This window comes from Saccostrea cucullata, unplaced genomic scaffold, assembly GCF_032062105.1.
Source record: "Saccostrea cucullata isolate Sc308-1 unplaced genomic scaffold, CSIRO_AGI_Scuc_v1 ctg49, whole genome shotgun sequence".
Lineage (NCBI taxonomy): Eukaryota > Metazoa > Mollusca > Bivalvia > Ostreida > Ostreidae > Saccostrea > Saccostrea cuccullata.
This window is the reverse complement of record NW_026925976.1, coordinates 566,355-583,904: the sequence shown is the minus strand read 5'-3', so window position 1 is coordinate 583,904 and position 17,550 is coordinate 566,355. Positions and strand designations below refer to the sequence as shown.

The following is a 17,550-nucleotide window of genomic DNA, read 5'->3' as shown; positions in this document are numbered from 1 at the left end:
GGACACCAGGGCACTGAATAACTACTAGGTTGTGTGTATGTTCGTCAATCGCTGTATATCGTGTGATTTTTTTTAAAGGGGGTTTGGTACTTCGGTTTCACTCAACCTCACTGACCACCATTGGTAAATACTAACTTATCTTTACAAAAAAATCCCAGTCCTGCTTGAGAAAGAGATGTGTTTGTAAATATTATATAATAAGAAATGCAAGTCAGTGTATTTTTATTGTATCAATTGTTTTAGCATTGTTACAACGCACTTTGAAAAATTACGCACTTTGAAAAAAAATTTCCAAGTTGGGTTAAATTTGGGACCAAATCAACGCACTTTGAAAAAATAAATTTCTTTTCAAAGTGCGTTGATATCGACCATATAAACGCACTTTGAAAAAATTTTGTATGGCTTGGTCAATATTCTTGAAAATCTTAGGTATGATACATTGTAAATAAATTGAACCTTTTGGATAACTTTTCAGTGATAAGGTCACTTCAGGATGTGAACGAGCGATCTGGATTTTTCCATACTTTGAAAATTCTTTCTCTCTTATGTTTACTGTATTTAATTTTTCCAGTTTACGTGCATTTAATGTAAACTAAAATTTATTGAAAGTTTTCAACGTCACACCAGTTGTCCAAATACATATATTTGGGTGTAGCATAGGCATCAGTACCGGGGGGGGGGGGGGGGGTTAGTCACACAAATGTTTTGCAAAGATATACTTAATATAGGAATTAAGAATTAAAAATTGGGGCTTACCTTGGGTTGGGGGTGTGTTCCTCTTTCAATTTGCTACCTAAGTAAGAAAGAGTTGGTCTGAGAGACCTTCTATATACTCATCTTCTCCTTGTTTTCGTGTAAATTAAAATGTTTTTCGAAAGATATAATTATAACAAATAGATTCTCTTAATTACTAAACTCTAAGTCAAGATATTTTGTACATATTTTTTTCAAAGTGCGTTAAATATCCACATGGTAAAAATGTTGATGTACTCTCTTAACGCACTTTGAAAAAAATTTTCAAAGTGCGTTGAGTGTGTCCCAAATTTAACGCACTTCGAAAAATTTTTTCAAAGTGTGTTGATTTTGTCCCAATTTTAACGCACTTTGAAAAATTTTTCAAAGTGCGTAATTTTTTCAAAGTGCGTTGCCACATAGCATGTTTATCGTAATGTATGTGAATTGTTACATTTAATTTCAATAGAAGAGGGAATCATGCATGTTGAAAACCTGTAACGCCTGTTATGTACTTCCTGTGTTTGATGTTTAAATTTTGTGTATTTGAAGATTGAATTGAAAAAAATACTTTAGGTTATGATGAGTGTAATCAGAGATTAATTTGTGAAGGTAAATACGACTAATATATCACTATGTTGTGGTCCTGTTGTAATGTACATGTATTTGTTAAAGGTGCATGGAAACAGATTTGAAGTTAATATTTTCTGTATAATATTACGACTTATATATTTTAATAGAATTTCACACAAGAATATATTAAAAATCTTATTTCATCTAAAAGTTATTCAATTTTCAAATTTTTAGACGGGTTTGATTGACACATCCTTGCACTTTCACAAATTTTAATTTTAATCTTAATAATTAGGAAAAATGGCAATCTTGTTGTGTATAAATGAAAAAATATTAAAACTATAATCCAGAAAATTCAGAGTAGAAATGTTTGTCAATCAAACCCATCCCAAAATTTGAAGTTTCAGTAATTTTAAGATGAAATAAAAATTTTTGATATTTTTTTTTGTGTGAAATGCTATTAAAATATATAAGTCGTGATATTATACAGAAAATATTAACTTCAAATCTGTGTCCATGCACCTTTAATATCATACCATTATAGTGCCTTAATAAAATCATAATTTGAAACTTCTTATTTTGGCGTTCGCTTAAACGATTTAAAGCATGTGACTTTAAAATAAAATTCACGTGGTTTTTAAGTTTCCTTCTATTAAAATGGGCTCCGCATGTCGATCATCAAGTACACGTGTAAAACATTTATGCATATATTGTAAACTACATTTCTTTAATCTCAGTAAGTAACAAGCTGTACGTATATAACATGTGTAACAAATAAACATCAAATAGAAACACGAATCTCGGGAGTTTACATTTATTTACACCTGTATAGCTCGCTGAAGCGTACACTTGTCGTGTGATACGACTTACACGGTGGGCACATGACACGTGAAGGTTTGACCTTCAAATAAATCCCGAGGCGGATCAAAACATTTAATTTGAGATCACATGGCACAGGAAGATTTTAATGTGACGATAAATTGATAAATTGAATTAAATTTTAAATCACAGAAAAGTACGATAGATCAACTTTATGTCAGTCAAGGGTTTTTTTCCCAGAAACTATTTTTGACTTTATAACTTGCATGTCGTTAAACTTAAAAATATTTAACCACTATATATAGATCTTCATAACGATCAGAAACGGTGAACAGGACTTTCAATTATTTGATTAATATATCCATCCCCCTTTTTTTCCTGCCGTAAGGGGGGAAGGGGTTCGCGTCATCAGAAAACATTTCTTGTTTGATTCATGGTTATATTTCAAACAAATGTCATGATGATAAGGTCGGATGGGAAATGACATATGACTTAGAGACCAAAAATACGTACAAAAAAGCTTTTACTTCAAGGTCGTCATGTGATTAGGGGACTCCAAACATTACATAGGCCTTGGTTGAGGTTCCGTTTTCTTACTTTTATTAAACCTGGACAGCTTCTCGGGATAATTCTTGTAAGCACTGAAGATGGAACAGAAAATTATCCGGGTAGGGTCCAGGAAAAGTCAGGTCTGTATAAAGATTTTACTGCTAAAAAGATCGCCGCGCGATCTCTTCTTAAAAAGAAATCTTTTTATATTAACTTTTAAATTTTGGAAACTAAACGAACGCTACCAATTTTTTTTAATCAAGCCCTTTAAAAATTACATGAAATAAATTATTTATTTATGTTTATGATTCGGATAATTCTTTTTCCCCTCATGAAGACAATGTGCCAATAACAAAAATAATAATAATAAAATCTCTCTCTCTCTCTCTCTCTCTCTCTCTCTCTCTCTGAAATATACATGTACTGTATATAAACATTGAGAGTAGGAGAGAGCGAATAAGTTTAAATTCGATAAATAATAAAAACATTACATTATTTACCCATTTCATAAACAGAAAATATATCAAAATGATACCTCTCACATTTAGAAAAAAAATTTATTCTAACAAGTTCATTTAGACATCGCAATGACAACAAAGACAGAGTCGCATTTTCTGCAAGTGCAATTAAATACTTGTTTTTATTCTTTAAACTTGATTTTATTTATTATATCATATAGAATATTTGTCTTTTATTTGAAATTAATAAATTGCCATTCCCAGTTAACGAAGATGAAACACGCATTCCATATGAACATCTATTAATTATCCACGTTTTCAGATCAAAGAAATTTCTTATTTTGACAATATGTCTAGTGATGATTTCAATAATGTTTATTCTATAATTTATTTAATAAAGTGGTACAAAAAAGATGGGCAAATTTTCCCATCAAGTTCATTTTTTAAACTTTGAAATTTTGTTTTAAGATACAAAATCTCTCTTTATATGTAATATAAAAGAAATTCAGCCGAGAAATTTTTGCCCATAAGGATTAAAATATGCCCTATCAGACTCCTGTCAAAATATTGTTAAATCAGACTTTGTACTAGGTACAGAATATGCACTTTCAAAAAAATACTTACATGTCTCAGTCTATTGTAATTTTTTGTGATGCTTTTCTGTTAAAATTCAGTAAATTATTTTGATATCGTTGTATTTGAGTAAAACGTGATGTAAAAATAAAACATACATTGCCCATAAATTGAAAATTCACATGTAAGTTTGCTACACTAAATAAGTTTTCTTAAAAATTAAGAGGAAATTGTATAATTCAATTTTTACAAAAATCAACAGAATGATTGAATTGTAACGCAGATTAAAATGTGTCAAAATGTGGAACATTGATTCGACAATCTAAACTTTTAGATATTTTTGGCGATTTAAAAAAAATTATATTCACTGTAAAAGAATCCAGTAAATGACGTCACAGTATTTGACATGGCATCTTAATATAACTTAGAACCTTATTGTGACTCCATATAAATAAGGCCAAATATCAGGTATCTGCTATAAATGGATCAAAAATTACTTTGCCTTTATTAACAGACATGTCACATCACCTGTAGATGGCATAAAAACATTCAAGCAAAATATTGGGGGGGGGGGGGTGGGGGGGACACGTCACAGGTTATTAAAATCCTCACAAACGTCATTGATTATCGACATTAAAGTGTTCTTTTTTTCTAGTGCACTTATAATAAATTAGTTGAAACAAAATAATTAAAATTCCATATAGATTTCTGTACTACTTTAATAGAATGGGCATGTATCATTTCTTCCCTATCTACCACCATCAACCAACAAACCCCCATTCTCCTACATCACATACACATAGTTTTGCTATCATGTTTGATAAAAATGACAAGTACATGTATATAAAAACCCCACCCACCAATACAGCTTTTAATGACATGTTTGGATCATGTAAACGATGTCATGTCGTGCAAAAATCTATACAAATATTCCCCAATCTGCTTTGTTTCTATTTATAGCTGGCCATGGTCCAGACCAACACAGTCATAGAAAGCCTGTCTGCGGCGCACCCCGAGTTCTCCTTCCAAATCGGTAAGGGTGTTCGTAAACTTCATCCTGGAGAAGTAAAAAATACCTAAAAAAAAAAAATAAGCAATATCAAATTTTAAAAAAGGCATAGGACCTAATTCGTGTCCTGATTTTGCACAGCAAACTCTTGTTCAAAGATTTGTCATTTCACAAATTTCTATATCTTATTATCTTTCTATATATGTACATTGAAAAAATAATTTAGTTATACTTTTCCTTAGCATTTGTCCGACTTTAAGAAAAGATATTTTTATTTAAAAGAATTTAAGCTCGAAATGATCGAAATCTCTTTCAAAAGGGTAAAATAATATATCACTTTGCGTTTCATACGTACATATGTGTATTTAGGTAAGTCATGTTATTCCCATGTGTCATTTCAGCCTTGAAGAAATAGAAAATATGTATTCAGTAAAGTTCTCATAGAGAGGTTTAAAACTGAGCTAAAAATAGAAGTGAAGCACGTGAGATTGGTCTGAAATACGTTATTTGGGACCTAATTCGCATTTCATTTAAAGCGAAGCTATAGTCAATATTTGTTTTTAAAAAACACTTTTGAAATGATTAGATATGTTAATATCTGGCATGGGCTTGGATTTATTTATGTTTTTCAAGAAATGAAAGATTTGCAATAACTCTTTAATTTTCTTACAACAGCTTCCAATGAACAATCAATCAATCAATAAATAAAAATAAATTTTTAAGAAGATAACAATGTCTAGACTTATTTAAACAAAACAATTTTGTTTTATTTGCTCTAAGTGTGAAAGAGCGAAAATATCCCTGTATTCACGGCCTTAAAAGTGTAGATGCTCAATAATTTTATTTTAATATTAATATAAAAATATTTAGCACTGACATAATGTGGTTGATTGCGTTTATTTCAGTTTCTATGGAAACAATTGGAGACAAGATCCAGGATGTTGCTTTACCAAAGGTAACTTTAACCAAAAGCCACATAATATATAAAACAAAAAAATTACAAACAAAACATTTCACGTTAAAAGAAAAATAAAAGAAAATTTCACTAATCAAATCTTTTTATCGTCAGATTGGCATCTCTGGGGTCTTCACCAAGGAGTTAGACGCGGCCCTTCTCCTGAATCATGTGGACATTGTGGTCCATTCCATGAAAGACTGTCCAGCTCTGCTTCCTGACAATCTGGTCATTGGATCCATTATCAAGTATAAACAAAATGCCCTCCTGTTTCAAATTCCAAGATACAAAAGAAATTGATTTAATATTGTACAGAATTATGCTGATTGTAACATTTCTACCTTGGATTAGTTGTTGAGGTTGTCTTTTGCAGGCGAGACAGTCCTTATGACGTTGTGGTGATGAGCCTCAAAAACAAAGGAAAGACTCTAGCTGATCTCCCAGAGGGCAGGTAAACATGGTGATTTCTATACATGTGTCCAAATTATCTCAAGCCACGGTCCAGAGTCCACTTATAGCTCTCTCTTTCATATTTTGGCCGTGGTTTGCGACGATGTGTATGTGTAACAGTAATTATCTGCTTTAAGTTGCAAAATTTTGATTTGAATTTGATTAAGCATTCTATTTTTTTCATTTGTAGTGTTGTTGGGACGAGTTCTCTGCGACGTGTTGCTCAGGTGTCTCGGATCCATCCCCACCTTAAGTTTGAGAGTATTGTAAGTACCCAATGAGTAGTGTCTCTTCTTTATCGATGCTAGTGATTTAAAAACTGAAAGCTCTTTTGATTTTAGAACAGTTATGAAGCTTAAAGATGAAGACAAAAATATTCAGCTAAAGCAGTTAATGGTCTTTGATTTTTAACAAGAAGTGCATGTGTATTAGTAAATATGATTTTACATTGGTATTGTTAGGTGTGAATGCCCCGTAGGATCATAAATTGCACATCTTTACAAGTAAACGCATCGGCCATTTTATTTCAAAGTTAAAAAAAAAATGATGTCTTGACTTGATTTCACTTAATTAAAAAAATTTTTTAATTTCAAACGTTTGATATTATATTTGTTTAAATAGAGAGGGAGTTTGAACTCTCGCCTTGAGAAGCTTGACGGAGGAGATAAATACGCCGCACTAATCCTGGCGGAGGCCGGACTCTCTAGAATGGGGTGGGAGGACAGGCTGTCTGAGGTAAAAATAATATCTATGGGATCGTTTTAAAAGTTACAGTAACGATTAAAATCAAAGGACACGACTATGACCAAAAACTTTACTTATAAAATCTTGAAAATTTTCTGCGAAAAAATTCTTGCATGAGAATGTCTTTCAAAAGGATTGTCTCATTTTCAAATTAATGTGAAGAAGAAAGTTAATTGCACAATAATTTTTTATATTACTGAATTTACTATAGTCCTAAGTTCATTTGTGAAACGAAGCCCGGGCCTCAAGACCATTGACTGAGAAAAGCCAAAATTAAAAGTCCGAATATCCGGATTTTAATTCAGGAAAAAATGTTCGAAAAGTATGTCTATATATATTAAATTTTGTAGAGATTGGCAGATAGTGGATGTTTGTATGCAGTAAGCCAGGGCGCCATTGGGGTAGAGTGCCGTGCAGACGACAAACTGACTTTGTCTCTTCTGGACTCCATTGCTGACAGAGAGACGATGCTGCAGTGTGTCGCAGAAAGGTCCTTTATTAGGAACTTGGTACACAGACCTTTGCGATTTCTCTGATTCTTGTAGTATTTTTTCGTTTGAGTTGAAATTATTTTATATGAATTTTTCATTTGTTATAGGGCGTAGGCTACAAAGCACCCGTCTGCGTTCATTGTGAAATCACACGTGATGAGGTATGTATTCGTGCATTGTCAGGATCACTTTTTTGGTGATAATATACCATAAAAGGAAAGCAAGTATATTAAAATAAAAATTGAATATATGTTTCACATATTTTATTGATATATAAGTAGAGAATTAATTTGGTTTAATGTATTCCTTCAAAAACCGCATTATATCAATAATGTATAATTAAGTAATCAAAATCTTACTTCTAAGTTTTTTTGATTGACAAAACATGGAAATCATATTGGATATCTCAATAAATGTACACATTACAACGAATCCCTTCTGTACTCGACATTGTCTGATATATTTTAGCTTAAGTTTTTAAACTACAATAAGTTTTAAGGATCATTGATTCCCTGCTAAGAGAGATAACTATTAATATTTGTCTAGTTAGAATATCTGTTTTGTCCGATTTTGCCTTGCAACTTATGCTTAAATTATAATTTTTAAAAACAAATATTTCCATTGAAAAATCATGAGTTCAAGTGGTATCTTAGAGAGGTGGAGGGTTTATGGACCTTACATATGTAATTATAAACCAGTTATTTTAAGGTGTGTGGACCTCAATTATAAACTAGTTATTTACTTTTGTTAGATACACTTACGTGGTGCAGTGTACAGCCTGGATGGACATGAGACACAAGTTCTGGACACAAGGGCTCTTCTCCACCCCGACGGACAAAGAACCGGGGTAGGTCTAATTGTATTGTACACCGTCCGTTATTTCATTTGTCTGAAAATACAACAAAAATTACATATTTTAAGTCATCGAGTGCATAGACTTTTTAAATAATATCTATTTACTTCACCCAGATTTTTTTAAATATGTTATTAACTTATAATTGATTTCTTCAAGTGGAATCAGAAACATAACCTTCTCGATAACAAATTAATGTAAGTTTATTGATAAAAGAATCAATAACTGTTATAAGCCCGATATTTATATACCTGGTATTTTCTAACTTCAATTTTTGTTAATAGAAAGGAGAGCAGGTGCCCGCTAGCAGCTCTTCCTTCATGTCGATAGCAGTGGGCACTTCCGCCACAAGAGAGGAGATGGCTGTAGCTCAGCGTATAGGGCTCAAATTGGCCGAAGAATTTCTCAAATCGAATGCCAAAGATGTACTGATGACCGCCAAGGTTTCTACCGAGAATTCTATACTCCAGGAGCGATCGCGACGCGAGCTTGTGGCCTAATTAATTAAAGAAGGAAGCTCATGATCTAATTAAGATGCGGCCTTATCAATTACCAACGGGAGCTTGTACAAAAAAAGTGCCATTCAGTTAACTGAAATACGACTGAAAGTTTACTGAATTGTGACTGAATGACTAAGCTCTGCTATTCAGTGACCTTTCTTGACCATTCAGTCACCATTCAGTGACCTTTCTTGACCATTCAGTGACCTTTCTTGTCCTTTAAGTCACCATTCAGTGACCTTTCTTGACCTTTCAGTCACAATTCAATGACCTTTCTTACCATTCGGTCACCATTCAGTGACCTTTCTTGACCATTCAGTCACCATTCAGTGACCTTTGTTTACCTTTCAGTCACTATTCAGTTGACTAAATGCATGCATGGTTAAGGTCTCCCAGAGGTTCCAATTGTTCCAGTTGCAAGGACACCCCTTAACAATCTAAATGTGATATCAAATCTACACATGTGATATCCCTACTTAAAATGAAGTTATATATTATATATTTGTTAATCAAAATTTGATGATCGATATCAATATTACGTATTTGTTAATCAAACTTTGCATACATTTATTGTTTTTATAGTATTTAAAGTTATTTGTTTAAAACAAAATGTATTAGAGTACATGTAACTACACTGTAAATCAGATAGACTAGAGAGTAGTAATAAAATTTTGAAAAACGTGTTTATTTCTTTTTTCAGTTACATGCATGTTTTATTCTACGTGTATATACATGTAGTTATTTATGGTAAAGTACCGTACATGTTTTTATATTTTTTTTAAACCATTAAATGAGAAACCCCCCCCCCTCAAAAAAAACCCCCAATAATTAGTGGTATATTGGTAGTAAATATTTTTATCTGCGCTCAGTGCATCTTGGGGAAGCAAATTTAAAATCCTTTCAAACTTGTATATATTCGTCCACACGAAGATTGGGTAGTTGATGTTACTATAGACTGGTACAGTCAGAGTTATGAAGGTATATAAACCAACCATAATATTGAATTTGTTTTTTATTAGTTTATTACAAAACCAAACATGCTTTACCTTAACCAATTTCGTCTCTCCAGGAATATTTTATTTGATCGTCTTAGAATAAATTGAGAGAGAAAAAAATTCAGGGATATCTCTGAAAATTCAAAGGGATCGGTGAATCCAGTCCTCAAAATTTTTTAAAACATTTTTTTTCGTCCACAGATATTAAGGTTTTTTTAAAATACAGACATCTGCAAGAGATTTTTTAACGGGTTGTCATTGTACGCATAAATATTTTAGTTTGATAAATGAAATTAACGAGGCTAGGGGGTGGCAGCCATTTTTAGACTATTTCAATCTCCTTTAAAAGGAGAGCTCCATATAAAGATATAAAAAATGATAAAATTTTAAAACTAAATTATATAATTTTTTTCTTTGTCAAATGATATTTGACAGCTAAATATACCGTATCTAAAAAAAGTAACTTAAATCTGGTGGTTAATTTGGGATTAAATTGTTGACCCGCCAGCCTCCTTAATGGATGATAATATTTGACGATTCGGGAAAATGCATGCAATTAGTTTATTGTAAGTATAATGTAAACTGTGGCGCAATTTCTTCAATTTTTTAAAAAGTTTATTCAACGATTAAACATAATTTAAAACGAAAATTCGTGCTGAGAAAGATTTTTCATGTTTGAAAAACATCAAGATATTATCCTAGACGATTTTGGAATTTAACCAAAATCGAAATTTTGTAAAAAGAAAATCTAGAAGCAACTTGGCCATCTGTCACCTAAAATCTATTAAGTAAAGCATTATATGGCGTGTTTGGGCAGGAGGAGATATTGATGGATTCTCCATCAGAATCACGGTCCCACAAAACATGGTGTTATCTGACAGTTGTGTATTGAGAAGACAACGTACAAACACTTATCACCCTGTCGACAGCTTGTTCCTCCATTATCCGATAGGCACATATCAAATGGAAGGATTTCTTTCTTATCAAAAGAAATGCATAATTACGTAAGTCTCCAAAGGGGATTTCTTATTTATGCGTTTCTTAACTGTTTTGTTTTCTTCCAAAGACATGTTGAAGGACATATGTTTTGAAGCTTATTTTTGAAAGAAATAATTAAAAAATATTATTCCATATCTGTTATCTGAGTTGCAGGATGTTAATATCCAAGCAACACGCCCATTATTGGGTAAAAGTCCGATATTTAATTTGATATAATCTGAACATTGTTTAGGGAAATCTTTTTTCCTCTATCCATATTTACAGAAGCCAACATTAAAAAAAATTAGATACTCTTTTACAAATCAATTAAAGCAACTTAGACAACACTGATTTGCATATCCTCGAAAAACAGAAAATCAAAATTCGCTAAATCAAGGATTATCAAGGATCGTGTTCAGTAGAAAAGCAGTAATCTGTTTCTTTGAGCACTGTTGCAAAATTAATTTTGATTTTGAACTCCTTTTATGATTCTGTTATTTACTTACTAACTGAGATGTACTGCTTACTTTTTAAAGAGAGAGAATATAGTTGATAAAGCAACTGCTTCTCTCCTAGTAAATGTTTTCAAAAACGGAATTTGTTTTTTTTTTTTTTTTTTTTTTTTTGTTTTGGTTATTTTTTAAAATTTATTTCTATTTTTACATCAAAGTTTATTGTACTTTGAATCTATAGGTTCTTCAATTGCATGTCAAAAGTTTTGAGCAAAAACATATGCATATGAATATCATGTCATGGCTTACAAATTCCATCTTTTAAACGGAATGAATATTATTTTACTTAATTTAATGGCTTCATTTATACACAACATGGAGAAATGAGGAATATCCAAAATATCTCAACTCATAAAAAACTAAAATATTAAAATATCAGAAAAAAAAATATCGTTTGATCTCTTACATTAAAAAATCGATTTTTTTTTAAATGAAGAATTATTTTCATCATGGACAAAACTAGTAAATAAGAAATAAATATACATTTTGATTTCAAAACACTTGCTGATTTTAAAAGGAATATATTAAAATAGTGTCGAATCAAAAACTTTCTGCTAGCACGTGAGGGAACATTAATTTATACTTTCTTTTTTTCCCCTCAGATGAAAAGAAATAGGTGGGAGTGCTGTGTTGAAGATAATGCAGTTTTGAAGGAGTCAGAATACACTTAATTAGCCATTTTTATGTGCATATTTGAACATCTGTGTATCTATCGTCGATATCTTTTGACATTTTCCCAAACAATGGATATGATAAATAGATGTTCAATGTTTGTAACAGATTATTATGCAAAATTCTGCAAACATTGTTCATTTCCATAAAATTGATAAATTACATATCTGTCTTACTTAATGGATATTCACAACATTGCCGCACGGTGTAACAGCATTCTAAACAATGCATTTACATATATACCGGTCAGAGAAAATATTTCTTCCTAACCGAGAGAGGAATATTGCAACATAAATTATCATATAAGAGTGTTGTAAAACTTAGGGAATGTATTACAATAAGCTAGGACAAATTATTGATATATTTTTTATCATGAAATTTCTAACTTAATTTATGTTTGTTTGTTTTTTTTAAAGATGAAGAATGATGCATGAAATTTCAACATCGTATAAAATCTATTTTGCAATATTTCAGAAATTTGATATGAGAATATATTCATTATTTAAAAAGTCCAAAAGTATACATGTATTCCAATTCATGCCTCCGATTATAAGAAATAGAATATACGTCTATACGTAGATACCGCTAGATAGCACTAAACCTTTGTACAAAATATTAACATTTAAAAAAAACATAGTTGTCAAAAGTACCGCGACTAAATCAATGACAAGCGACTGAAGGCGACCGACATCAGATCTTATTCATTGGTTCGCACTTCATATCTCGATCCTGTTTGGGGATTGTGGCTGAGATAAGGATGGTTGAATTTACTAGATTCTAGACAGGCTTCTCTCATTTAAGGGGGGACCTATGTCCGAAAAGTCTTTGTGTGAAATTTTCAAAACTTTGACATTTCTTTCCTGACCACTTGCTCTTAATTTTTAAGTATTAAAAACAATACCTTTATATGCTTATTTTAACACAGGAGCACGTGCAAAAACAGTGTGAATTGCTAAAAATAGATTATTTTCAGACATTATTGTTCTACCCCAAATATGCGCTAAAAGAGCCAAAAATGTCAAATCGCATTAAAAATCAATAGGTATTTAATTTATATGACTTGTATCTTTAAAATGAAGATAAATTCATTGTAATTCATCTCGCATGAAAAATTATAAGGGAGCACAATGAAAGTATCACCCCCGTTTTTCTTGTCGTGTTTTTTACAATTCCGACATGCATAACAGGTAATATCTTAAAAAGTCTTTGTGTGAAAATGTTGTAATTCATATTTTTGGAAAGAAATGATTCATCTCTTTATTTTCACAAAGAAAAAAGTATACCTTTATGATAAAATAAACGAGAAATATGACGTTTTCTTTTATTTTCGCACTCTTGTGTCATAAAAATTGACCTTTTTGCACTAAAAGAATGGTAAGTAAGCACAGTTAACCATATGAATATAAGACTTTTTTGCGAAAAACGAGTATTTTGTTTTGATTAGAAGCAATTTAAACAGATTAATACTTTCTTCTTCATTCCAATCATTCTGTTTCTCTCCTCCCCCCTCCATTTCCCCGTCAACAACCAACACCTACAAGAACCTAGGAATGACTTTATGCAGTAAAATCTACATGGCAAATATAGGTAAAAGCACATTTCTTCATTTTTTCTTAGTTTTATCCAGAAAATACAATTAATGGTACACATAAAATTAAACATATTTCCCTGATTTATGCCGCTTTCTTTGCTGAATTTTATCTTATCTTTTTGCACTTATATATCAGCATATCATCCTTTAAACTTTCCTATGAAAGGAAGAGAATTCTAATATTAACAAGCTCCATAATTCAAATAAAACTGTTATTAATGATGAATAAATTTTCTTTTTGTAAATTGTGTACGTTATTGATCATTAACAACTTTATGCCAATATCACAGTTGCAAAAGTCAACAGGTAAAAACAAACGTCGCTATTGTGACGTCACATAACGCTGCTTTGACGTATAACGACATAGGTCCCCCCTTAATACATGGTAAAAGATATACGAAGGAATCGAAGGTACAAGTCAAGAGGTTACAACTTGTGAGCGAGGCAATATGAAGGATGACAGAGGCTCGGAAACAAGCATGATCGATGCAGTTTCTGGACTGCTGCATATCACTCAGATATCGGAAGCCATTGCAATCTGCTAAGTTGCATGGACGATAATAAAGTGTACCGGGGGGGGGGGGGGGGTAATAAATGGAAATGACTTGAACAGTGGCAGGACAGCATTTAAAATTATTTTTGCAGGAGATATCCATTATTTTCAATCTTTATTGAAATCTGAAAACTTGAGTAAAAGACCTGAACGAAAGTCATGGTTTAAAATTGATGGTTTCGTGTTAATTATGTTCTTTAAAATTTTGAATTTACCTAACATGCTTAAAGCAAAAGAAGATGGGGGACAAGGCGGGCAGAATGCCTATAGCGTTATATGTTTTACCCTAGCAATAAAAATCCGAACAATCTTACTGCTTTGAGAGTAACGCGCTAACCACTACATGTATGCTACACGGCTCATGACGATTGTGGGTATTTAAATCATGTTTGTAATATGACCCTTGACTTAAGGTACATTGATACTCTTATAAGAGAGATAACTCTTAAAGACATAAGTTTCTCTTAATCCTTTATAAATTTACCAAGTTGAAGTGTCTTTTTTATCCAATTTTGCACCGCAAGCTATGCTATAATTGCTTGTATTTAACTTGTAAAATACATTTCTTTTGGAAAATCATTTAAGTTCAAGCAGCATTTTATATGAGTGAGCAGAGGGTTTATGAACCTTAATGGACTTGAAGTATTTCTTGGAAATATGTGAAATGTTTTGCCATAAAAGTGTACTTTTAAGGTATAGTGGGTCTTCGCTCCATGTTTTTTAAAACCACAAAATGTATATTTTAATATTGCTAACTTTTAGAATTATCTTTCAAAAAAATGGAGAGAAGACCCACTCATATTAAAATAAATGTTAAAGTATTAGAAAATGATCGTTTTTGTTCTTTTTAGTGTGTGCATGCTTTTCCATGGGCATGTATTTTCAGTTTTTGAGGGATTTTTGTAAATTGTACAGATTTTACATTTAGTATACTTTAGTATTAAATGAAATATCAAATAAAATTTGGATATAATTGAGATTTATTTTTTCACTTCTTATCTGTCGATCTATAAGCACTTCGCCCGCCTTACCCCACCCCCCACCCCCCATCTTCTTTACAATATGATAATATAGAAATAGTTTGATTTCATTTCAAGTTCATCTGCGAAAAAGGAAACAAAAAAAATATCAATGGTTTCTCGAAAAATTCTCCGAGGAACTTAAATAAAAGAAAAACTATACTGATAAAGACCCCAAATAAATAAGGAGGTGTGTGCTTTTCATTCCCTGGGAATTATTAAAACTGTTCCATACAGAACATAAATTATATAATGAAAATACATCATCGATGTTTGTCATATGCAAATATAAAACAAGATTTTTTTTATTTTTATACATATTATTTAGTTTTACGATTGTCATTTTTATAAAACAAAATTATACATGTATATCAAAATTCTATCCAAGTATATCATATAATGTAAAAGTACATGTACAAATAAATATTACACATATTATAAATAATCTTTTAACGAGCAATAAAAGCATATCACAGCTCAGTCATTGAATACATTATGAGGCAGTACAGGACTTAGGACGTTACCCCGACTTTACCAATCAAATCCAAAGTCATCATTGTACATAAAGCCATGACCTAAAAGGAAAAAAATAGTCAATAGAATCTTTTTAATATTGGCAAGAAAAGAGTGAATAGTAAATCACATATTATTAGCAAGATTCCCATACTTCTGGCGTCGATTCGGAGGAATTAAATAATGTATTAATAAAGTTTCGAATTCGTAAATTTGGCTTTTAAAATTTGTACTAAAAGTCTCGTTAAAATAAAATTTGCGATAGGGTGTATTATGGTACATTCTGCTAACAAATAAGACCTAGATTTTGCTTTGAATGCTATTTGAACCCCGACCCCTTTTCCTTTTTTATTGTCGCTGTTTGGTCTTGAAAACATATGTAAATTCAAGAATTTATAAGTTAAAATAATTTAAAATACAAAAGATAGAGAAAGCACCTCCGAAATATTAACTTTTCAACTTTTGGGGGGAGGCTATCATCCCCCCTTTTAAAAACATTACTATACTGGCCTAAGTGACCTGAGATCTTACCGAAGGACGGCTGGTAAAAATGCCTCTGAGGAAGACGGCGCTGCCTTGTAAAGCGAGTGGATTGTCTTAGGCCCCAGGTTGGCCTTGCCTGCCTCCAAGTTGGTTGTTGAAATCTGTGCATTCCAAAACCAATTCTATCGTCGTACAAATCATCGCTCCATGCATAAGGATTGTAGAATCTGTTTTCAAATCTATCATCGAACCTATCGTCTGATCCCCAGAATTGACCGTAACAGACACAGACGACACACGCCAAGATAATCAGACGGCAATCCATGGTTATCCACTTGGTCCGTTAGAAGAAAGAAACAGTTCTGGATCCGAAAAGGTTTACCTTAAATAGACCTCAATCAGTCATTGATTTTACCGGCTATAACCTGTCGCCTGTCAATCAGGGCCCAATACAGTGGTCATGTCTCGCCTCTGGTCCTGATGACCACAGCTGGTGACGTCACTCAGTAAGCGACATCTCTATTAAGAACAGGGGACTTATTTAATATGTACTGATCCGGACAACTTATATGTAATTAAGTATATAACTGGCTAGACGATTTAATAGATTTCAGGATGTTTGTGTTTTTAATGTATGTTTTGAGGCTTTTAAATTAAAAAAAAATGGGCATGTATTTTGATTCATTTGGAGACGAACGTGACTCCTTTTTTCTCTCGTGTTAAAGGATAGTTACTCGAAAAAATTATATATGATAGAAATAAAACAGGCTTTATGAAAACGCATATTATTCACTGTGAAATTTTCATTCTTAAAATTTATATCAAAATATACATTTAGAAAAATTAAAGATTTGAAGCACATAAGAGAAGTGGAATTGTTTTGTGAATATAGCAATGTTCGTCAACTCATGCATGAATGAATTAATTCATCAATACATGTATTCAGAAAAATTTGAAAGGAAATTTTGTCATAATATTTAAGAGAATAGCTTTTGAAAAAAATTAGCTTGGGTGTGTTTTTTCAAAGAAAATTTGTGTTTGATCGTGAAGCTAGAAAAATGTGAAGGGGGGGGGGCAAGCAGCTTCAAAATAACAACTTAGTATTAAGCTACATCAAACCGACTACCCCACCCTGTGTAATAGGGCATGTTTTTAAAGATCTAAATGTATGTAATGTGTATAATGAATTTTATTTAGCCTAGAACAACAAATTACATGTCATGTCAATTTTGTTTTTACTGCCACACATATTCATAGATACAGTGTATATGCAATTTTAAAGAGCAACAATGCTGTACCACGGTCAAGTATTAAATATGTATAAAATCTTTTTATCATTCAGTAGAATTGTTGATGTATAGTACCTGTCCAACACCCTGCAGCCCGCGTGTTTTTAAGAAAGCTGTCATCGGTCCTTAATCTCGCCTTCAGAATACTTTTTCTTTAAAAATAAAACTGTGATTTTGTTACTTCTCCGCTCAGATTCTTGTTTTCTTTACACCCCCGGGGAAGCTGTCCTTATCATAAA

At 31.9% G+C, this 17,550-nt stretch overlaps 2 protein-coding genes across 2 annotated transcripts; one reads left to right on the top strand and one right to left on the bottom strand.

Moving 5' to 3' along the window:
• Positions 1-2,661: 2,661 nt before the first annotated feature.
• LOC134270208 (porphobilinogen deaminase-like) lies at positions 2,662-9,388 on the top strand. The gene is made up of 11 exons (XM_062752396.1): positions 2,662-2,813; positions 4,665-4,737; positions 5,619-5,668; positions 5,783-5,916; positions 6,042-6,119; positions 6,309-6,384; positions 6,740-6,853; positions 7,213-7,371; positions 7,461-7,514; positions 8,105-8,200; positions 8,491-9,388. The coding sequence occupies exons 1-11, from the start codon at positions 2,772-2,774 to the stop codon at positions 8,704-8,706; spliced, it is 1,092 nt and encodes a 363-aa protein (XP_062608380.1). The 5' UTR covers positions 2,662-2,771; the 3' UTR covers positions 8,707-9,388.
• Positions 9,389-15,507: 6,119 nt separating this feature from the next.
• On the bottom strand, positions 15,508-16,550 carry LOC134270207 (uncharacterized). Its single transcript, XM_062752394.1, has 2 exons — positions 16,071-16,550; positions 15,508-15,601 (listed from the first exon to the last, which is right to left on the bottom strand). Exons 1-2 carry the CDS (start codon positions 16,345-16,347, stop codon positions 15,558-15,560), a joined length of 321 nt encoding a protein of 106 aa, XP_062608378.1. The 5' UTR covers positions 16,348-16,550; the 3' UTR covers positions 15,508-15,557.
• Positions 16,551-17,550: the final 1,000 nt, after the last annotated feature.

Coding starts and splice junctions, on each gene's coding strand:
- LOC134270207 (XM_062752394.1), bottom strand. CDS start 16,347: ATGGATTGCCGTCTGATTATCTTGGCGTGTGTCGTCTGTGTCTGTTAC. Junction 15,602..16,070: donor TTTTTACCAGCCGTCCTTCG/GTAAGATCTCAG, acceptor TTTTCCTTTTAG/GTCATGGCTTTATGTACAAT.
- LOC134270208 (XM_062752396.1), top strand. CDS start 2,772: ATGGAACAGAAAATTATCCGGGTAGGGTCCAGGAAAAGTCAG. Junction 2,814..4,664: donor TAGGGTCCAGGAAAAGTCAG/GTCTGTATAAAG, acceptor TTCTATTTATAG/CTGGCCATGGTCCAGACCAA. Junction 6,120..6,308: donor GCTGATCTCCCAGAGGGCAG/GTAAACATGGTG, acceptor TTTCATTTGTAG/TGTTGTTGGGACGAGTTCTC.